General features: G+C 37.4%; 6 protein-coding genes and 1 long non-coding RNA gene across 10 annotated transcripts; 5 read left to right on the top strand and 2 right to left on the bottom strand.

Moving 5' to 3' along the window:
* The first annotated feature begins 448 nt into the window (after positions 1–448).
* Positions 449–3,289, top strand: NPC3 (non-specific phospholipase C3). Of its 2 annotated transcripts, NM_111223.5 has the most exons (5): positions 449–834; positions 994–1,385; positions 2,007–2,416; positions 2,530–2,700; positions 2,776–3,289. In NM_111223.5, the coding sequence occupies exons 1-5, from the start codon at positions 583–585 to the stop codon at positions 3,120–3,122; spliced, it is 1,572 nt and encodes a 523-aa protein (NP_187002.1). In that variant the 5' UTR covers positions 449–582; the 3' UTR covers positions 3,123–3,289. The 2 variants fall into 2 exon arrangements, with proteins under 2 accessions (NP_187002.1, NP_001326666.1); NM_001337474.1 differs by having other exon boundaries at positions 466–834; positions 2,530–3,217.
* Positions 3,290–3,386: 97 nt separating this feature from the next.
* Positions 3,387–5,055, bottom strand: AT3G03510 (Phototropic-responsive NPH3 family protein; the record flags this gene model as incomplete). The annotated part of the gene is made up of 1 exon (NM_111222.2): positions 3,387–5,055. The coding sequence occupies exon 1, from the start codon at positions 4,752–4,754 to the stop codon at positions 3,387–3,389; it is 1,368 nt and encodes a 455-aa protein (NP_187001.2). The 5' UTR covers positions 4,755–5,055.
* Positions 5,056–5,071: 16 nt separating this feature from the next.
* Positions 5,072–5,402, top strand: AT3G01255. Its single transcript, NR_140819.1, has one exon. It is a non-coding gene; the product is annotated as an other RNA (long non-coding RNA).
* Positions 5,403–6,493: 1,091 nt separating this feature from the next.
* Positions 6,494–8,376, bottom strand: AT3G03500 (TatD related DNase). 3 transcript variants are annotated; one of them, NM_111221.2, is made up of 7 exons: positions 8,043–8,376; positions 7,876–7,949; positions 7,693–7,774; positions 7,351–7,502; positions 7,130–7,283; positions 6,938–7,051; positions 6,494–6,863 (listed from the first exon to the last, which is right to left on the bottom strand). In NM_111221.2, exons 1-7 carry the CDS (start codon positions 8,163–8,165, stop codon positions 6,744–6,746), a joined length of 819 nt encoding a protein of 272 aa, NP_187000.1. In that variant the 5' UTR covers positions 8,166–8,376; the 3' UTR covers positions 6,494–6,743. The 3 variants fall into 3 exon arrangements, with proteins under 3 accessions (NP_187000.1, NP_001326581.1, NP_001326582.1); NM_001337472.1 differs by having other exon boundaries at positions 7,693–7,949; NM_001337473.1 differs by having other exon boundaries at positions 6,938–7,283.
* Positions 8,377–9,096: 720 nt separating this feature from the next.
* PEX19-1 (peroxin 19-1) lies at positions 9,097–10,978 on the top strand. Its single transcript, NM_111220.4, has 5 exons — positions 9,097–9,377; positions 9,536–9,578; positions 9,712–10,009; positions 10,330–10,646; positions 10,747–10,978. The coding sequence occupies exons 1-5, from the start codon at positions 9,335–9,337 to the stop codon at positions 10,790–10,792; spliced, it is 747 nt and encodes a 248-aa protein (NP_186999.1). The 5' UTR covers positions 9,097–9,334; the 3' UTR covers positions 10,793–10,978.
* A 189-nt stretch (positions 10,979–11,167) lies between these two features.
* Positions 11,168–12,859, top strand: CHAT (acetyl CoA:(Z)-3-hexen-1-ol acetyltransferase). Its single transcript, NM_111219.3, has 2 exons — positions 11,168–11,701; positions 11,801–12,859. Exons 1-2 carry the CDS (start codon positions 11,231–11,233, stop codon positions 12,692–12,694), a joined length of 1,365 nt encoding a protein of 454 aa, NP_186998.1. The 5' UTR covers positions 11,168–11,230; the 3' UTR covers positions 12,695–12,859.
* Positions 12,860–14,508: 1,649 nt separating this feature from the next.
* Positions 14,509–16,542, top strand: CYP89A9 (cytochrome P450, family 87, subfamily A, polypeptide 9). Its single transcript, NM_111218.4, has 2 exons — positions 14,509–15,940; positions 16,059–16,542. Exons 1-2 carry the CDS (start codon positions 14,749–14,751, stop codon positions 16,400–16,402), a joined length of 1,536 nt encoding a protein of 511 aa, NP_186997.1. The 5' UTR covers positions 14,509–14,748; the 3' UTR covers positions 16,403–16,542.
* The last annotated feature ends 2 nt before the right edge of the window (positions 16,543–16,544 follow it).

The following is a 16,544-nucleotide window of genomic DNA, read 5'->3' as shown; positions in this document are numbered from 1 at the left end:
CAATCAAATATTTAAGTGTTTTTGTGTTAAAATAATAGATCTAATGTTATTAATTATAGATTTTTAAAAGTTTTATGAAATCTAATGTTATTAAATTTGTGATTTTAAAATCTACATTAATTTTTTTTTATTAAAAATATTTTAAAAATTAGATTTAATAATTTTAAGAGACTTAAATGAATTTTAGTGAATTTCCTTAATTAAAAAATACAGAATTTTAAGTCTCATGATTTTAGGTAAATTTTGAGAAAATTTTATAATAAATCATAACAACTTCCTTAAATTCACCCAAATTCTTCAAAATTATATAAAAATTTAAAATAACTTAAATCATTCAAAATAGAAGATTGAATACACTCCCGGGCCCAAGAGTTTTGCAAACAATCATATACATGTAAAAGTTTAAGACTATACCATTTATGTGATTTACTAATCATATAAAATAAATTAAATACACATCGTTTAGTTACCAGTATATAATAAGGCTACCATTTAGACGGACACAGCTAATTATGAGAGATAGACAGAGAGGGAAAACAACTACACAAGTCAAAATTTCTGTTCTAAAAAAGTAAAAGAAGTATGGTGGAGGAAACGAGCTCTGGTGGTGGCTCATCGGCTTCTCCGATCAAAACCATCGTCGTTTTGGTTCAGGAGAACAGGTCGTTCGATCACATGTTAGGTTGGTTCAAGGAGCTTAACCCAGAAATCGATGGAGTATCCGAATCCGAACCAAGATCCAACCCACTTTCTACATCTGACCCGAACTCTGCTCAAATCTTCTTCGGCAAAGAATCTCAGAACATTGATCCTGATCCCGGTCACTCTTTTCAGGTACAACTCCGGTTTAGTTCCAAATCATCGTTAATTTTGTATAGAAATATACACTTCTTAACCGGTCTACTGAACCATAAATATCTTCTTAAATAATTCGGTTCGGGATCTAAACCGGGAAATTGATAGAGTGGTTTATCGACGATCATTGAATTTCAGGCGATCTACGAACAAGTGTTTGGAAAACCATTCAGCGACGAGAGTCCGTACCCGGATCCGAAGATGAACGGGTTCGTACAAAACGCAGAGGCGATAACAAAAGGGATGTCGGAGAAAGTAGTGATGCAAGGTTTTCCGCCGGAGAAACTTCCGGTATTCAAGGAACTAGTTCAAGAATTCGCTGTCTGCGATCGGTGGTTCTCGTCGTTGCCCTCGTCCACGCAGCCTAACCGACTCTACGTCCACGCGGCGACATCAAACGGTGCGTTTAGTAATGACACTAACACGCTTGTTCGTGGCTTTCCTCAGAGGACAGTGTTCGAATCACTTGAAGAGAGCGGTTTCACATTTGGAATTTATTACCAATCCTTTCCTAATTGCCTCTTTTACAGGTAATAATTGGTATTTCTTTTTGTTTTAAATTTCATATAATTAGAAAAGTAAAATTCAAAGTTACGAATTATGATTTTAGTGTAGGAAAAAATCGAATACGAATATATGTTTTAAGAAAAAACATATGGTAGATAATGATGAACCGATGAATTGTAGTGACATCTTAAAAAAAAAGAAGGTGATGACACCTGGATTGCAATGTCTACTTAATTGAAACATAAAGAAAATGAATTTAAATTCTCCATGATTGAGTTTTATTTTATTTTATTGTTGAAAAAGCTTCCTGTAATGAGCATGTCCTAGGTATTTGCCACATGCCTGAAATCTTTCTATTTGTTGTTTATAAGAAAGTGGAGTAGTTGCTTGGAATATTTTTGAATTATAAGAAAAAAGAAGAAGAAAATGATTTCTAGAAATATTTTGGTTTATTAACGGGATTACTAATCTTGATATTTGATTTTTAACCTTTCGGATGACAGAGAGAGATTCGATTAGGTTTTTGCATGTGTCCAACTGTCCACGGAAAAAATTTACGTTTAGTTAATACTTTTTTAATACTCATTAAAAGTGATTAGTGTAAAATGTAATAACTTAATCGCTAAGACTCATATTTAAATTAGGAACATGAGGAAACTGAAGTACGTGGACAACTTCCATCAATACCACTTAAGCTTCAAGAGGCATTGCAAAGAAGGGAAGCTTCCAAACTATGTGGTTATAGAACCAAGGTACTTCAAGATTTTGTCGGCTCCAGCTAATGATGACCATCCCAAAAACGACGTCGTTGAAGGCCAAAATCTAGTCAAAGAAATCTACGAAGCCTTAAGAGCTAGTCCTCAGTGGAACGAGATTCTCTTCGTTGTTGTTTATGATGAACATGGTGGTTATTATGACCACGTCCCTACTCCAGTCATTGGTGTCCCAAATCCTGATGGTCTAGTTGGACCTGAGCCCTATAACTTTAAGTTTGACCGGCTTGGTGTTAGGGTTCCTGCTTTGCTAATCTCGCCTTGGATCGAACCTGGAACGGGTACGTATGTTTTGAATTGGAACCGAGTTGTGTTAGTTTAGACTTTAGTGTGGTATTGTCATGTTGGTCAAAACCGGTTATAATAATTTACTGGTGATGACATTATTTTTTAGTGTTACACGAGCCAAATGGACCAGAGCCAACGTCGCAGTTCGAACATTCATCAATTCCGGCAACACTGAAGAAAATATTCAACCTCAAGAGCTTTCTTACAAAGCGTGACGAATGGGCTGGAACACTCGATGCTGTCATCAACCGGACCAGCCCAAGGACGGACTGCCCCGGTAAAATATATAGTTGGTTATATAGTCCATATTAAACGCAATATATGTTTAATGAGTTTTTGGATTATTACACAGTCACATTACCGGAACTTCCTAGGGCAAGAGACATAGACATTGGAACACAAGAAGAAGACGAAGATCTCACTGATTTTCAAATCGAACTGATTCAAGCAGCGGCTGTACTAAAAGGAGATCATATCAAAGACATTTACCCGTTTAAGCTCGCAGATAAAATGAAGGTTTTGGATGCGGCTAGGTACGTAGAAGAAGCTTTCACTAGATTCCATGGTGAGTCCAAGAAGGCTAAAGAAGAAGGCCGTGATGAGCATGAGATCGTTGATCTTTCTAAAGGATCTACTCGTCACTCGACTCCTAAGTCTTTTGTTCAGAAGTTATTCTCGTGTTTGATTTGTGATAATTGATCTTGAGTTGAAACAGATTTGATCTCTGTGAGATTTGGTGTATTTCTCGGATTTTATGTGAAGAGCGTTTGAAATTTGATATTTGTTTGTTTTCCAAATTTTATGTTTTACATTTCCGAATGAGGTTCATTAGGAGAGGTACCTCCGCGAAAAACAGAGTATTTTAACGAAGGGTTCAACAAAACAGAGCAAAAACAGAACAGAACAGAGGAATTTAAATTGAACAAAAAGCAAATTCTAACAAAACAAAAGAGTGATCCTTTGTTATTTGTAGCTATGATAAGTCTTCCTCTTCTTGATATGACAACTGCAAGCATCCATGGTAGAAGAAGTCATACAACCAAACTTCCTCTTTACTTCTCTCCACACACTTGTCTTCTTCTTCTCGCAATGAACAACACATTCAAGATTCTCAATCTTTCTTTTCTTCATGTAATCAGGTTCTATCTCGAGCTTTAACAACTTCTTACTCATACTCTCCACTTCATCTACTTGATTTTCTGTTCTCTCCACTACACCTTTCATTTCTCTAGCCACCTTATCCCGAATCTGCATCTGAGAAACAAACAAAACTTGCATAACAATCCTCAATGGAAGCTTCTCGTTCTTTGAAGCATGTTCACAAGCCTCGGGTGAAAGTTTCTTACAATGAAGAAACCTACAAGCTTCCATCTTCTCCGATTCAATCAAGTCTCTATGCCTCTCCAAGTAAACATCAATCGCTCTGTATATTCCATCAGAGTAACTCAGCACATCACAAGACGCAGCAACTGCAATTTCTGCTAGTTCCTTGAATGTTCCTACCCTTAAACCAGCATCACTCGCAGCAGCCTCCAACAGAAACTCTTCCAACATTCTCGCTACACTCACAAACCGCGAAAGATCCGGGACACTATCGTTACTATAGAAGCTCTTGAGAATGGTTTTCAAGAGCTCGATGTCATAAGATCCATCTTCTGTTGGTGACAGAATCTGGAGATCTTTTGCTCTAGCCATGTCAAGCTGGTTACTTATCCTAACTTCAAACCCTTTTCGGCAATCAGAGCAAGCACCAAGAAAAATCGATTCTTTCAGCGATTTGAACAGAAATCCAGACGAGATTGTTCCTCTTTGGTGAGGCAAAAGCCTCTCAACAGCTTCAATTCCTTCTCTCTTGTTTCTTGAAACGCTTCCGTCTCCCGAATCTTTCTCGAAAACCCATCTATTCGCGTAATTGCAGACAGAGGCCACAAGGTTTTCTAACGAGACATTGTGCTTACTCACTTCTAGAATCAATGGTTCATATAACCGAAGTGGTAATGTAATCAAATCTTGGAGCAACCTAGTATCGTTGAGAGCCTTTTCGATAAGAGAATCTAAGAAAACTTCGATGAGTCCAACATTAGCTAGTTTGTCCAAAATCTTATCGCTGCAGATACAAAGAGCTTTCACGGTCTCACTCCAGCTCATAAGAACTCGTTGTTCCAAGAACGTAACTGCCTTGTTCAACAAGTTGTTAGAGCTATGATCATCGCTCATCTCTAGGTAATAAGCAATGCATAACACAGAGACGATATTGTCAGCTGATAATTCGATTTTGTATCCATAACAGAATCTAGTCACGAGGTGGAAGATACTTGGGTTGATGTCCATGTCTCTGATGATCCAACGCAGTTCATGGAGCTTGTTACTCTCGAGTAATGTCGTCACTTTCGCCGATCTCTTAGCTAAAGTCTCCTAACCAAACACCAACACCAAATATCGAAACCCTCGAAATCAGAAGAAACCACAAAAAGAGATAAATCTCAGCGAAATCGGATTCAAAAGCTTACTTTGTTAAGATGAAAATGAACGCCTTTCACATAGAGGTCAAGATCTTGTGACTTTGAATTTCTACAAACGATTAACATTAGGTTTAATACATATTTCACAGAAAATTAACACGAAATGGAAGAGATTAAGAGTTTTACTGGTTCGATGGGTTCTTCGAATATCTATTTGACATTTTGTACTAGCCTTTCTACTGAATGAATAGATTGTATATGTTTGCGAACACTAGTTTGTGGTTGTAACTTGTTGTCCAAGGAACAGAAGCTTGTGTTTGACGGGGTTCTGCAACCAGAGAACAAGAAGACAAAAAGCATTCCTCAATACTGAAGATTAAATCAAAAGTTAAAAGGAAAAAAAAGAGATAAAAAGAGACGTTAGAAGAAAGAGTGTGGTTCTTGCTGAGATTTAGGAATTATTGTTATGATATTGTGGGATTTCTCAAAGAAAATGTAAAATATCGAAACGCTTCCTTTAGCGATATGACTGGGTAAATTATAAATAAATCTTATTCAATAAAATATATTTATAAAAAAATACAGGACTAAAAACCTTTTGACTGAATAATACAAGATGACTGGGTAAATTATTAATAAATCATATTCTACTATTACTAATTTTTTTAATTAACGAAAAGGAAATAAAAGATTATAAAAAATAAAATAACGAAATGACAAATTCAATGTTCGGCCACAACAACATAAACCAAACAACCTCCGGTTTAGTTGATAGCAGATGCCACTATGCTAGCAACTTGAAGAATTCTAACATCAGTAAGGCCAAATTTTGAAGTGGCTAACTTTTGCACCACTAGATAATTAAGGCCAAATTTTAAATTTTATGAAGCTATCTAAATCAAAATTTTACCAATGTGAAAATTTTATTACTAATTTGAATTTCATTTAACACATTAATCAAATCAATTTTTCTATCAAAGTTGTTTTTAATACTTACAACATCTCACTCAATTCTCGTTGAGTACTGACAAGGAGCAACGCGATAGAATCATGATTTGGCTTTGCCTACAGAAAGCAAAAGAAATCAAGAATTCGAAACATTACCAGAAAACTTCAAAGGTTTTTTTTTTACTTACATCAATCGATCCACCGGTCATTGTGTAATCTATTGAGAGGACTGGCTGTATCTTCCGCAGAGAGCAACAGAGAGCATCATTGCTGGCTTGGAACGAGAGAAAGGTCTCGAGTCTATCTCTAAGGCAACCAAAAGCTTAGCTATGATGAAGACATCTCTCTCTTTGCCTATGAATGGAGAATACAACAAATAATATATATAATGCGATGGAGATTTCTAATCTTTGCTTCTCTTCTCCCAAAGAGAAATAGATGAGAAAGATTGTTGACTTTGCTTTCTGTTGGTCTTCGTTTCTCTCTCGAAGAAGAAAGAAGAAGAAGGTGAATAGAGACTTATGATTTCTCAAGAATGAAGAAGAAGATTGTAGAGTGTTAGTGTTTAGTTCTGTTCTTCTGGTAATCTGTGTTTTTTTTAATGTAAATTACACAAGTATGCAAAACTTTTGTAAGGGGCTACTGTTATATGATGTAATGGGATTTATAAGAAAAAATGTAAAAATCAAACATCATAACTGGGTTTACACAAGACAATAAGAAGAAGATACAATGTATCTGATACATAGTTACAACTTCTACCAAGTAAGCAACAGAAACAACATAATTTTGGTATTGAATGAGTTTTTCTTTTGCAAGTATTAACACACAACAGCAGAAACAGAAGATGATTGTTCTTTTGTCTCTTTGATCAGAGATGATGGTACAATTCTGTTGAGAGACACCATTTTTACTGGTCTGTAAGCAATTTGGAACCTGGATAAGAAAACAACCTCACAGAATTCACATAACTTAACTCCGCAAGCTCTTCCTTCTTCATGTTTGACAGGTTCGCAACATAATCTAGTACCTATTCATCACGGAAAAGATTAGACAAGTAATGAGCTGAAATAAGCAAAAAGTCAGATGATGATAAGAACATACAGCAAGAATGTTTGCAGGCTCATTGAGAGTTGGTTTTGGATCCGAAGAACTCTCATCTGATTTTGGTAACCCGTCAGGTGAATCCGTCTCCAATAAGAGCCTATCGGAAGGAATCTTTACCAGACCAGGTAAAAAGAATTCAATACATTCGTTTTCCAGAAGTTTGTATAATTACAGAGGAAAAAAGCAAACCGATTTCAAAGTCTTCTTGGCAATTTTCTCATCAATGTAAGTGAACCAGCCAGAAAAAGAGAAGTATGCACCAAGCTCAGCGAGTTTAGGAACAACTTCAGCTGAACCATTGAATGAATGAAGAATCACCCCAGCAGGAAAAGGCCCTATGGATCTGCGTGTATTTATTTTGAGAAACTTAGTGCTATATCTTTGTAAATGCAACATGTAGATATACATACCTCATTATCTCTAGGAGATCATCAAATGCATCGATGCAATGAACTGCTACTGGTTTGTTCAGTTCTTTTGCAAGTTCAAGCTGTGGGCGAAACACGACTAGCTGGTCTGAGTAATCAATTCCTCCTGCTAAGGGACCTTTGTCTAAACCAATCTGCAAAACACACATTAAATTTTATGAAGATGTTAATCTAATGAGATCTCAGCCAAAAGGGGTTTCATTACAACATATCATTTTGCAGTTTACACTAAATCTTGAACCAACAAAGCAAACATTTCAGAATTCAAAAAGAAATTGAAGACAAAGATTTTAGTTTAGATGAATAAGTGATAAAGACACAAACTTCTCCAACAGCAGCAGTAGGAGTGGTCTCAAAGAACTTCTTCAATGTTTTAAACCAATGAGGGCTTCTATCAGCAATAAACCTGCAAACCAAAACAGAGAAAAGAAAAAGAAGAAACTTTGATCTGAAACTTTTGTGCATCAATTGCAAAAAGGATCGTCTGTACATAAAACCCATATATACCAAGGATGGAGTCCAAAGCAAGGAACAACAGAAGGATACGTCTCTCCCATCTCTTTCACCAAGTTCCAATCTTTCTGGCTCCATTAACAAAACCTCTTAAAAATATGTATACGTTTGTGTAATATAGATGACAGTGACCAAGCGATCATGAAAATTTGGGAACAAACCTCGGAGGTTCCATTGACTGCGAAATTGGTAACACCGACAGCTAAAGCAGCAGATATGAGCTGCGAGGCTTTGTCGATGACCCTCTTGTCTTGGAGGTGACAATGAGCATCAAACAACTTCATTTTCACCGTGAGGTTCTTGGTTCTAACAGATCCCTGTGACTTCTTTCTTCTCTTTGAGGTTCTTAAAGTATATGGAGATATATATATATAGATAGGTTATGTACCTGTGTTTATAGCTTAACCCTAAAGATATGGTTTGATCATATGATCAACACAAAGAGTTGACTTTTGAGATAGTTTGAGGTTTAAGAGACGCTACAAAACTCTGATCTGGATTTACTTGAACTTGAAGAGTAAAATGACTAACCTTTGTGTTTAATAGATTATCTACAGTAAACAAATACTTTTCGTATTAACCTAACTTGTGTCAGATTAGAGTAAGGAATAAAAATAAGAGTTATCTCTATCTGTGATATTATTAAGAACAAAGAGTACAAGTCATATGTTTTGTCAAACGCACATACAAAGGCAGGCATGTCTTGGTTTCTAGACCACCTGAAGACCAAAAATAGATGAAATGTGTACAAGATAATAGAAGTGTTACCTGTCTGAAGACAGAGTCAATGAAGGCAGAAACATCTTCTTAGCTGACATTTTCTTCAGTTACTCCAGAATAATTGGAAGCAAGATTGAAGTAACACATTGTTGGCATTGAAGTTTCGACCAAATAAAGATTCGAATCGCTTTAGTCACACTTGTGTAAGCTTTGTTCTGTTTTCATCTGAGCAAGGGCATGAACCACATTCTGAAGCTCCTCCCATATGGCTTCTTTATACATCATCCTTCGACTGTTCACTGATGATTTCCCCTTGAACGCCGCTGATACCACCTTAATGCTGCATCAGAATTCTGATTTATAGTTTGGTTAGCTTGTTCTTCTCTTCTGTTTCTGTTGCAAAATTTGATCAATTTTTTTTGAAAAATCTTTTTTTTTCCTTTTGGAAAAATAAATAAAATAAAAACAAAGTGATCTCAGCCGTTGGGTCGAGTACTTTGGCTAAAAATAAAGTGATCTCAGCCGTTGGATCGTGTACTTTGGCTTCACCGCAACTAAAAGAAGCGTCATCATATAAATCAATCGCACCGTCTGTGTCGAAACAAGGCAAACCCAAAAGAGGTTTCTTCTTCTGTCAAATCTTTCTCTCCTCTCTCTCTCTGATATTCTTCGTCGTCCCATCTGCGAATTGTTTACACAGAGATATAGAGAGGAAGAGAACCGCCTAAGGAAAATGGCGAACAGTCACACCGATGACTTGGACGAGCTTCTCGATAGTAAGTCTTCTCTACAATTTGATCGGCGTTTTCTCGAATTCTATCTAAATTGTGTTCCTGCCCATTTATCATGTTTGTTTAAAGGTTTTGTCTTTTAGGGTTTTTATTGATTCTCTGAGAATTTTGGGGTTTATCTTCTGTGGTTTTGTCTGTCTCAGGTGCATTGGATGATTTCAAAGATCTCAATCTTTCTCATCAAAGGTTACTCCTTTTTCCTATGTGTTTACCTCCATAGTCTCAAACTTTTTTGGATTTGAGTTTAGAGACTTTCAATTCCCAAGTTAGAGATTTCTGTGTTTTAGCTCTGAATCGTTTTTGGGATGTGTTGTTGTAGAAATCAAAGGGAAGCTCAAGAGGAGGAGGAAAAGAAGAGGAAAGAAGAGACGGTTTTATTACCGAGTGGAGTTCAAGGTCTTGGAATGGGATTACCAGATATGAGAAGCAAGAAGAGAGGAAAACAAAAGGTTTCCAAAGAGGATCATGTTGCTGAAGCTCTTGATAAGCTTAGGGAACAAACTAGGGAAACTGTCAAAGGATTGGAATCCATTTCTTCTAAGCAGCTGCCTGCTTCTGATGATGATGGAATGGTTGAGGATTTTCTCAAACAATTCGAGGATCTTGCTGGATCTAAGGTAATATACCGTGAAACTGAATCTGTCTCTACTTAATTGAATTGAAACTCGAAAGTTTAGTCTTTCGATCATCAGTTGAAAATATTATGCTGTCTTTTACTGTACTACAAGTAGATTTTAGTAGAACATTCTGCTGGATGATGTTTCATTGCGGAACCGATCTGTGAGTTCTTCTATTGTATCTTCAAGGTTATGAGTTCATAGAACTGGTCGCTGATTGATTAGAATTTGTTCTTTATGCTATGTTAAGGTTATATAGAGCTCATTATCTACTTGGTATTTGTCGCTCTGTTGACTCTCATCTTGTTTTTGCATACTAGGACTTGGAATCAATAGTCGAGACGATGATGCAACAGCTATTGTCGAAGGATATTCTCCACGAACCAATGAAGGAGCTTGGCGCAAGATATCCGAAATGGCTAAAAGAGAATGAAGCCAGTCTAAGCAAAGAAGACTACAAACGATATTCACAACAGTACAAACTAATAGAAGAACTCAATGCAGTGTACGAGAATGAACCTAACAATTCATCTAAGATAATGGAGATCATGCAAAAGATGCAGGAATGTGGACAACCCCCGAGTGATATAGTTAAAGAGATTGATCCCGGGTTTGATTTCGCAAGTCTTGGCCAAATGTGAGTTCCTCTTTCCTCCTCTGTATCTCATTTTCTCAATTGGGTTTGGATCTCCCTTACCTGAAAATGAACCAATGTTTCATGTTTATTTTATCTACAGATCCCCAGAGATGCTGGAGTCCTCGCCAAATTGCTGTATCATGTGATGGGGCCAAACAGCTTCAAGAATTATATGTCGTTTGTTTTTCTCTTGTGTTATAAAACTCAAAAGCTCTGTTTCAATTATGATTGGAATTTCACACACACAAAAAGCCTTACGATGATAATAGCCAATCACACAATATCATTCTTCCCAACTGAATACACATCTTTAAAAATAAGTTAAGCCAAAGCGTTCCTTTGCACCTTTTATTTTGATTAGTGGAAAAAAAAAAAATCGTGTCTACATGGAGTATTGATGTGTTTACCTATATCTATTGTTTAAGGTTAATACATTCTAGAGTCGAGACAAAAGAAATCTCATAATAGTATAATACCAAACTAACACACGTAAAATGTGCAATACTATATAACTACGTATATATATGTATGTGTGGTGAAGACAGTATCTCGTACGTGTGATTCTATCTTCAAAGTATCAAAGTATGGACCATCAAGTGTCTCTGCCACAATCTACCACCACTGGTCTTTCTTTCAAGGTGCATCGCCAGCAGCGGGAGCTAGTCACTCCGGCTAAACCAACGCCACGAGAGCTCAAGCCTCTCTCCGACATAGACGACCAACAAGGACTAAGATTTCAAATTCCAGTTATTTTTTTCTATAGACCTAACCTTTCAAGTGATCTTGATCCGGTCCAGGTGATAAAGAAAGCCCTCGCCGATGCGCTGGTTTACTACTATCCGTTCGCTGGTAGGCTCCGGGAACTTTCAAACCGGAAACTCGCGGTGGACTGCACCGGTGAAGGCGTTTTGTTCATCGAGGCTGAAGCTGACGTGGCGCTTGCTGAGCTGGAAGAGGCTGATGCTCTTCTTCCTCCATTCCCTTTCCTAGAAGAGCTTCTCTTTGATGTGGAAGGCTCTAGTGATGTGCTTAACACTCCTCTGCTTCTCGTCCAGGTCAGTCCATAGCTTTTCGTTTTTTTTTTGTTTTGTTTTTTTTTGTTTTAGAGAAGAATGAAACAGAGTTTAGTTTGATGTAAAAGGAGTTACGTGTAGGTCACGCGATTGAAATGCTGTGGATTTATCTTCGCACTCCGCTTCAACCATACCATGACCGATGGAGCCGGCCTGTCGCTCTTTCTGAAATCACTATGCGAGTTGGCGTGTGGGCTTCACGCACCCTCGGTTCCACCCGTATGGAACCGACACTTGTTGACTGTGAGTGCTTCGGAGGCGCGTGTGACCCACACACACCGTGAGTACGATGATCAGGTGGGAATCGATGTGGTCGCCACTGGACACCCTTTGGTTAGCCGGTCTTTCTTTTTCAGAGCAGAAGAGATCTCCGCTATAAGGAAACTCCTTCCGCCTGATCTACACAATACCTCATTTGAAGCTTTGTCGTCATTTTTGTGGCGTTGTCGGACTATTGCGTTGAATCCTGACCCCAACACTGAGATGCGTCTAACTTGCATCATCAACTCGCGTTCCAAGCTTAGAAACCCACCGCTAGAGCCTGGTTACTACGGAAATGTGTTTGTCATTCCCGCGGCAATAGCGACAGCAAGAGATCTAATAGAGAAACCGCTTGAGTTTGCTTTGAGGTTGATACAAGAAACGAAGTCAAGTGTAACCGAGGACTACGTCCGTTCAGTGACCGCCCTAATGGCGACTAGAGGCCGGCCTATGTTTGTGGCATCAGGGAACTACATAATATCGGACTTGAGACATTTTGATTTAGGAAAAATTGATTTTGGACCGTGGGGTAAGCCAGTGTACGGTGGAACCGCTAAGGCCGGTATCGCGCTTTTCCCGGGAGTGAGCTTCTACGTGCCGTTTAAGAATAAAAAAGGTGAGACAGGTACAGTTGTGGCGATTAGCTTGCCGGTACGGGCGATGGAGACGTTCGTAGCAGAGCTAAATGGAGTGCTAAATGTGTCTAAAGGATGAGAGCTTAGTCGAGACTCGAGACGTTATTAGTAATGTAGTAAATAGTTCCTTTTCTTATTCGACATCATAGTGTAGTAACTAATATTTATATCATTGCATCTTTCAACGATTTTTTGTTTTTCTGAAAAAATGCATATATCAATGACCAATCAAACTCTTTAGCTCTTTTGAATATTTTTTATGTTTTGGTAGACGGAGGTGAATTTTGTAGAGCTTTCACGATCGTAGAAAACCTACAAAATTTCTTCACTATCACGTGGCGACTTCAGTGACAAGTTTCATTAGTTTGAATTTTTCATATTTATCAATACTAACTTGTTCGTATATTTACGCAAATACTTTCCATACCTAAATTTTTTTATAGACACACATATTTTGGTCATAAAATCAAATAAAAATCTTATGATATAATATAATTGATTTGCGGGTAAAAATAATCTCTAAATTAAGGGTGATATTTTTACGAAGCTTGTAACAATAACTTTTTCCATAAGTGTGTTTATTTTTAGTTTTTTATCGATCATGCTCAAAATTATTCCAGCCTATAATATAATTTTTGAGGATAAATGACTAGAAGAGGTTTATTCTCACAAGTCACAATCCACTGATTGTCAATTGGTTTTCAAAGACACATAGAATTTAAAGGTTAAATAATTGCATACCACCAAGACAGTCTTCTTAGCGGCTCCAATTGGTTTTGATCTCATGGATAGGATCGTGACAATCACAAGAACTTATCATCTATTAATAGTCCTCCCAATACATTTGGGAAATTTCTTGGATCTGAATACGCTCATGGAAAAATATTAGTGGCTTTGTGCCACAAGATAGACGACTATCTAAACCAAATTATGGAACATTGTTATCAACGACGATAAAAATAAATGAAAACAATGAAAAAGCATGCCAAAAAAATTGAACGAAGACACTTAAGCTACAAACTTACAAAGTAACTGAAATTGTTAAGCTCTGGATTTATTACACGATTAAAAGAAAACAAAACTAGAAGCAGCAACGTACACGATACTACTTTTATATTTTCTGTCACTTGTCAATTTCCTTACACTCCCATTCGAGTATTTTTTTGTGTGGATAATATATTTATTTTTGTTAACGTGAAACTAAAAATTTAATACTAGATTTATAACAAATTACACGATAGCTAGCTAATCAAAACTCACAACTAGTAAAAAAAAATAAAAATAATAATAATAATAATAATAATAATAATAATAATAATAATAATGAGAGTTAAATTGTTCATTTTTCATTTTAAAAAAGATACGCTTATACGAAACAGAGTGTGCATAAGGCTATATACATCGGTTGATTGAATAAATATTGTATATTTTAATTGAATTCAGATAAAGTATTAAATTTTAATTTAAAAAAATAAAATCAACCATTTCTGGAAAAACACATGGTCAGAAACGTCTATCAGAGTTTTTGAAAATATGGACGATTCTGACTTTTCTCTATTCTTTTTAATTACTTTGTATTATTTTAATAATAAGTATCTTACTGATGAAGGTGCCCTAAACACATCGAACAGTTCTGAAAACCATTATCGGTCGGCTGCCAACAAAAACGTTAAGTAATTTATAGATTATAGACCTACGACATAATGTTTGTTTAGCTTGTTTTTTTACCGTGTTCGTATATATGCGTATTTCTCTTCTTCTTTTAAATGTTTTTTTCGATTTTTGTTTGATGATGACACCACAACTCGTTGCGTGGACCAAAATAAACAAGTGTACAGAGATATCTACATCAAAGTCATGCGATATTAGATCAATGGTCTAGAAAATATCAATTAAAAAAGTTTCCAAACATCATAGTACTACTTGACGTTTAACTATCAAACGAATCCAAATCTAGATAGCTCCGTAAAAAAGAAAGAAAAAAAACGTTCTCTCGTTTCTTTCTATTATTCAAAATATTTTCACCAACTAAAAAAAGATACATCGAAACAAATCTCTCTAATCATATCTAAGTTATAACTTTTCTTTATAAACAATAAACAATAGCTTTGATTTGAAGCAAGAGGAGCAACAATGGAGATCACCACTATCATATTCCTCATCATATCCTCTCTCACCTTCTCCATCTTCCTTAAACTCATCTTCTTCTTCTCAACTCACAAACTCCCACCGGGACCACCTCGTTTTCCGGTCATCGGAAACATCATCTGGCTTAAGAAAAACAACTTCTCCGATTTCCAAGGCGTTCTCCGTGACTTAGCCTCCCGTCACGGACCAATCATAACACTCCACGTAGGCTCCAAACCTTCCATCTGGGTCACAGACAGATCACTCGCTCACCAAGCCCTTGTCCAAAACGGTGCCGTTTTCTCCGACCGTTCTCTCGCTCTCCCTACCACCAAAGTCATCACCAGCAACCAACACGACATCCACTCCTCCGTCTATGGCTCTCTCTGGAGAACCCTCCGCCGCAACCTCACCTCCGAAATCCTCCAGCCCTCGCGCGTGAAAGCACACGCGCCGTCGAGGAAATGGTCTCTCGAGATTCTCGTGGATCTGTTCGAGACAGAGCAGAGAGAGAAAGGACATATCTCCGACGCTTTAGATCATTTACGTCACGCTATGTTTTATTTGTTGGCTCTGATGTGTTTCGGAGAGAAACTGAGAAAAGAAGAGATCAGAGAGATCGAAGAAGCTCAGTACCAAATGCTCATAAGCTACACCAAGTTCAGCGTCCTCAACATCTTCCCAAGCGTAACCAAGTTCTTGCTCCGGCGAAAATGGAAAGAGTTTTTAGAACTAAGGAAATCTCAAGAGAGCGTTATACTTCGATACGTGAACGCAAGAAGCAAAGAAACCACCGGAGATGTTCTCTGTTACGTCGATACGCTGCTGAATCTTGAGATCCCGACGGAGGAGAAAGAAGGAGGGAAGAAGAGGAAACTGAGTGACTCGGAGATCGTGAGTCTGTGTTCGGAGTTTCTTAACGCAGCTACGGATCCAACGGCGACGTCGATGCAGTGGATCATGGCGATCATGGTGAAGTATCCAGAGATACAGAGGAAAGTATACGAGGAAATGAAGACTGTGTTCGCCGGAGAAGAAGAAGAAAGAGAAGAGATCAGAGAAGAGGATTTGGGGAAGTTGAGTTACCTCAAAGCTGTGATCTTGGAGTGTCTAAGAAGACACCCTCCTGGTCATTACTTGTCTTACCATAAGGTCACACACGACACCGTTTTGGGTGGATTTCTCATTCCGCGCCAAGGTAAACATTATTCTTTTACATATATAGCCCATAGTAAATTTACCAAATAATCCGTAACCATAAAGTTATAGCCCCACTAAGTCCAATCATTTTTGTATTTGATTATGTGTCGGATTAGGTACTATAAACTTTATGGTAGGAGAAATGGGCCGGGACCCAAAAATATGGGAAGATCCTCTAACGTTCAAGCCAGAAAGATTTCTAGAGAACGGAGAAGCATGTGATTTTGATATGACGGGAACTCGCGAGATTAAAATGATGCCGTTTGGAGCGGGACGACGGATGTGTCCCGGCTACGCGCTTTCGTTGCTTCACCTGGAATATTATGTGGCCAATTTGGTTTGGAAATTCGAGTGGAAATGTGTGGAAGGTGAAGAAGTTGATCTATCCGAGAAGCAACAGTTCATCACAATGGTCATGAAAAACCCTTTCAAAGCAAATATTTATCCAAGGAGAAAGTGATATTTGCTTTTGTCATATTATCAAAAAGGCCCATTGGGCTTATTTGTCGTATGTATATTAAAAACTTTGTCTCATATGTATTAAAACAATTTGGGCCTTTAATGGGTTTCAATATAAAGATGTCAACACTTTTAGTTTTCCT

Source organism: Arabidopsis thaliana, chromosome 3 (genome assembly GCF_000001735.4).
Source record: "Arabidopsis thaliana chromosome 3, partial sequence".
Lineage (NCBI taxonomy): Eukaryota > Viridiplantae > Streptophyta > Magnoliopsida > Brassicales > Brassicaceae > Arabidopsis > Arabidopsis thaliana.
Note: the sequence above shows the minus strand (reverse complement) of the source record. Positions and strands in the feature narration are given on the sequence as shown.

Coding starts and splice junctions, on each gene's coding strand:
- NPC3 (NM_111223.5), top strand. CDS start 583: ATGGTGGAGGAAACGAGCTCTGGTGGTGGCTCATCGGCTTCTCCGATC. Junction 1,386..2,006: donor CCTAATTGCCTCTTTTACAG/GTAATAATTGGT, acceptor TATTTAAATTAG/GAACATGAGGAAACTGAAGT. Junction 2,417..2,529: donor TTGGATCGAACCTGGAACGG/GTACGTATGTTT, acceptor ATTATTTTTTAG/TGTTACACGAGCCAAATGGA.
- AT3G03500 (NM_111221.2), bottom strand. CDS start 8,165: ATGAAGTTGTTTGATGCTCATTGTCACCTCCAAGACAAGAGGGTCATC. Junction 7,052..7,129: donor CCAAGAAGACTTTGAAATCG/GTTTGCTTTTTT, acceptor GGTCTGGTAAAG/ATTCCTTCCGATAGGCTCTT. Junction 6,864..6,937: donor AGCCTGCAAACATTCTTGCT/GTATGTTCTTAT, acceptor CGTGATGAATAG/GTACTAGATTATGTTGCGAA.
- PEX19-1 (NM_111220.4), top strand. CDS start 9,335: ATGGCGAACAGTCACACCGATGACTTGGACGAGCTTCTCGATA. Junction 10,010..10,329: donor AGGATCTTGCTGGATCTAAG/GTAATATACCGT, acceptor TTTGCATACTAG/GACTTGGAATCAATAGTCGA. Junction 10,647..10,746: donor TTCGCAAGTCTTGGCCAAAT/GTGAGTTCCTCT, acceptor TTTTATCTACAG/ATCCCCAGAGATGCTGGAGT.
- CHAT (NM_111219.3), top strand. CDS start 11,231: ATGGACCATCAAGTGTCTCTGCCACAATCTACCACCACTGGTCTTTCT. Junction 11,702..11,800: donor CTCCTCTGCTTCTCGTCCAG/GTCAGTCCATAG, acceptor AGTTACGTGTAG/GTCACGCGATTGAAATGCTG.
- CYP89A9 (NM_111218.4), top strand. CDS start 14,749: ATGGAGATCACCACTATCATATTCCTCATCATATCCTCTCTCACCTTC. Junction 15,941..16,058: donor ATTTCTCATTCCGCGCCAAG/GTAAACATTATT, acceptor GTGTCGGATTAG/GTACTATAAACTTTATGGTA.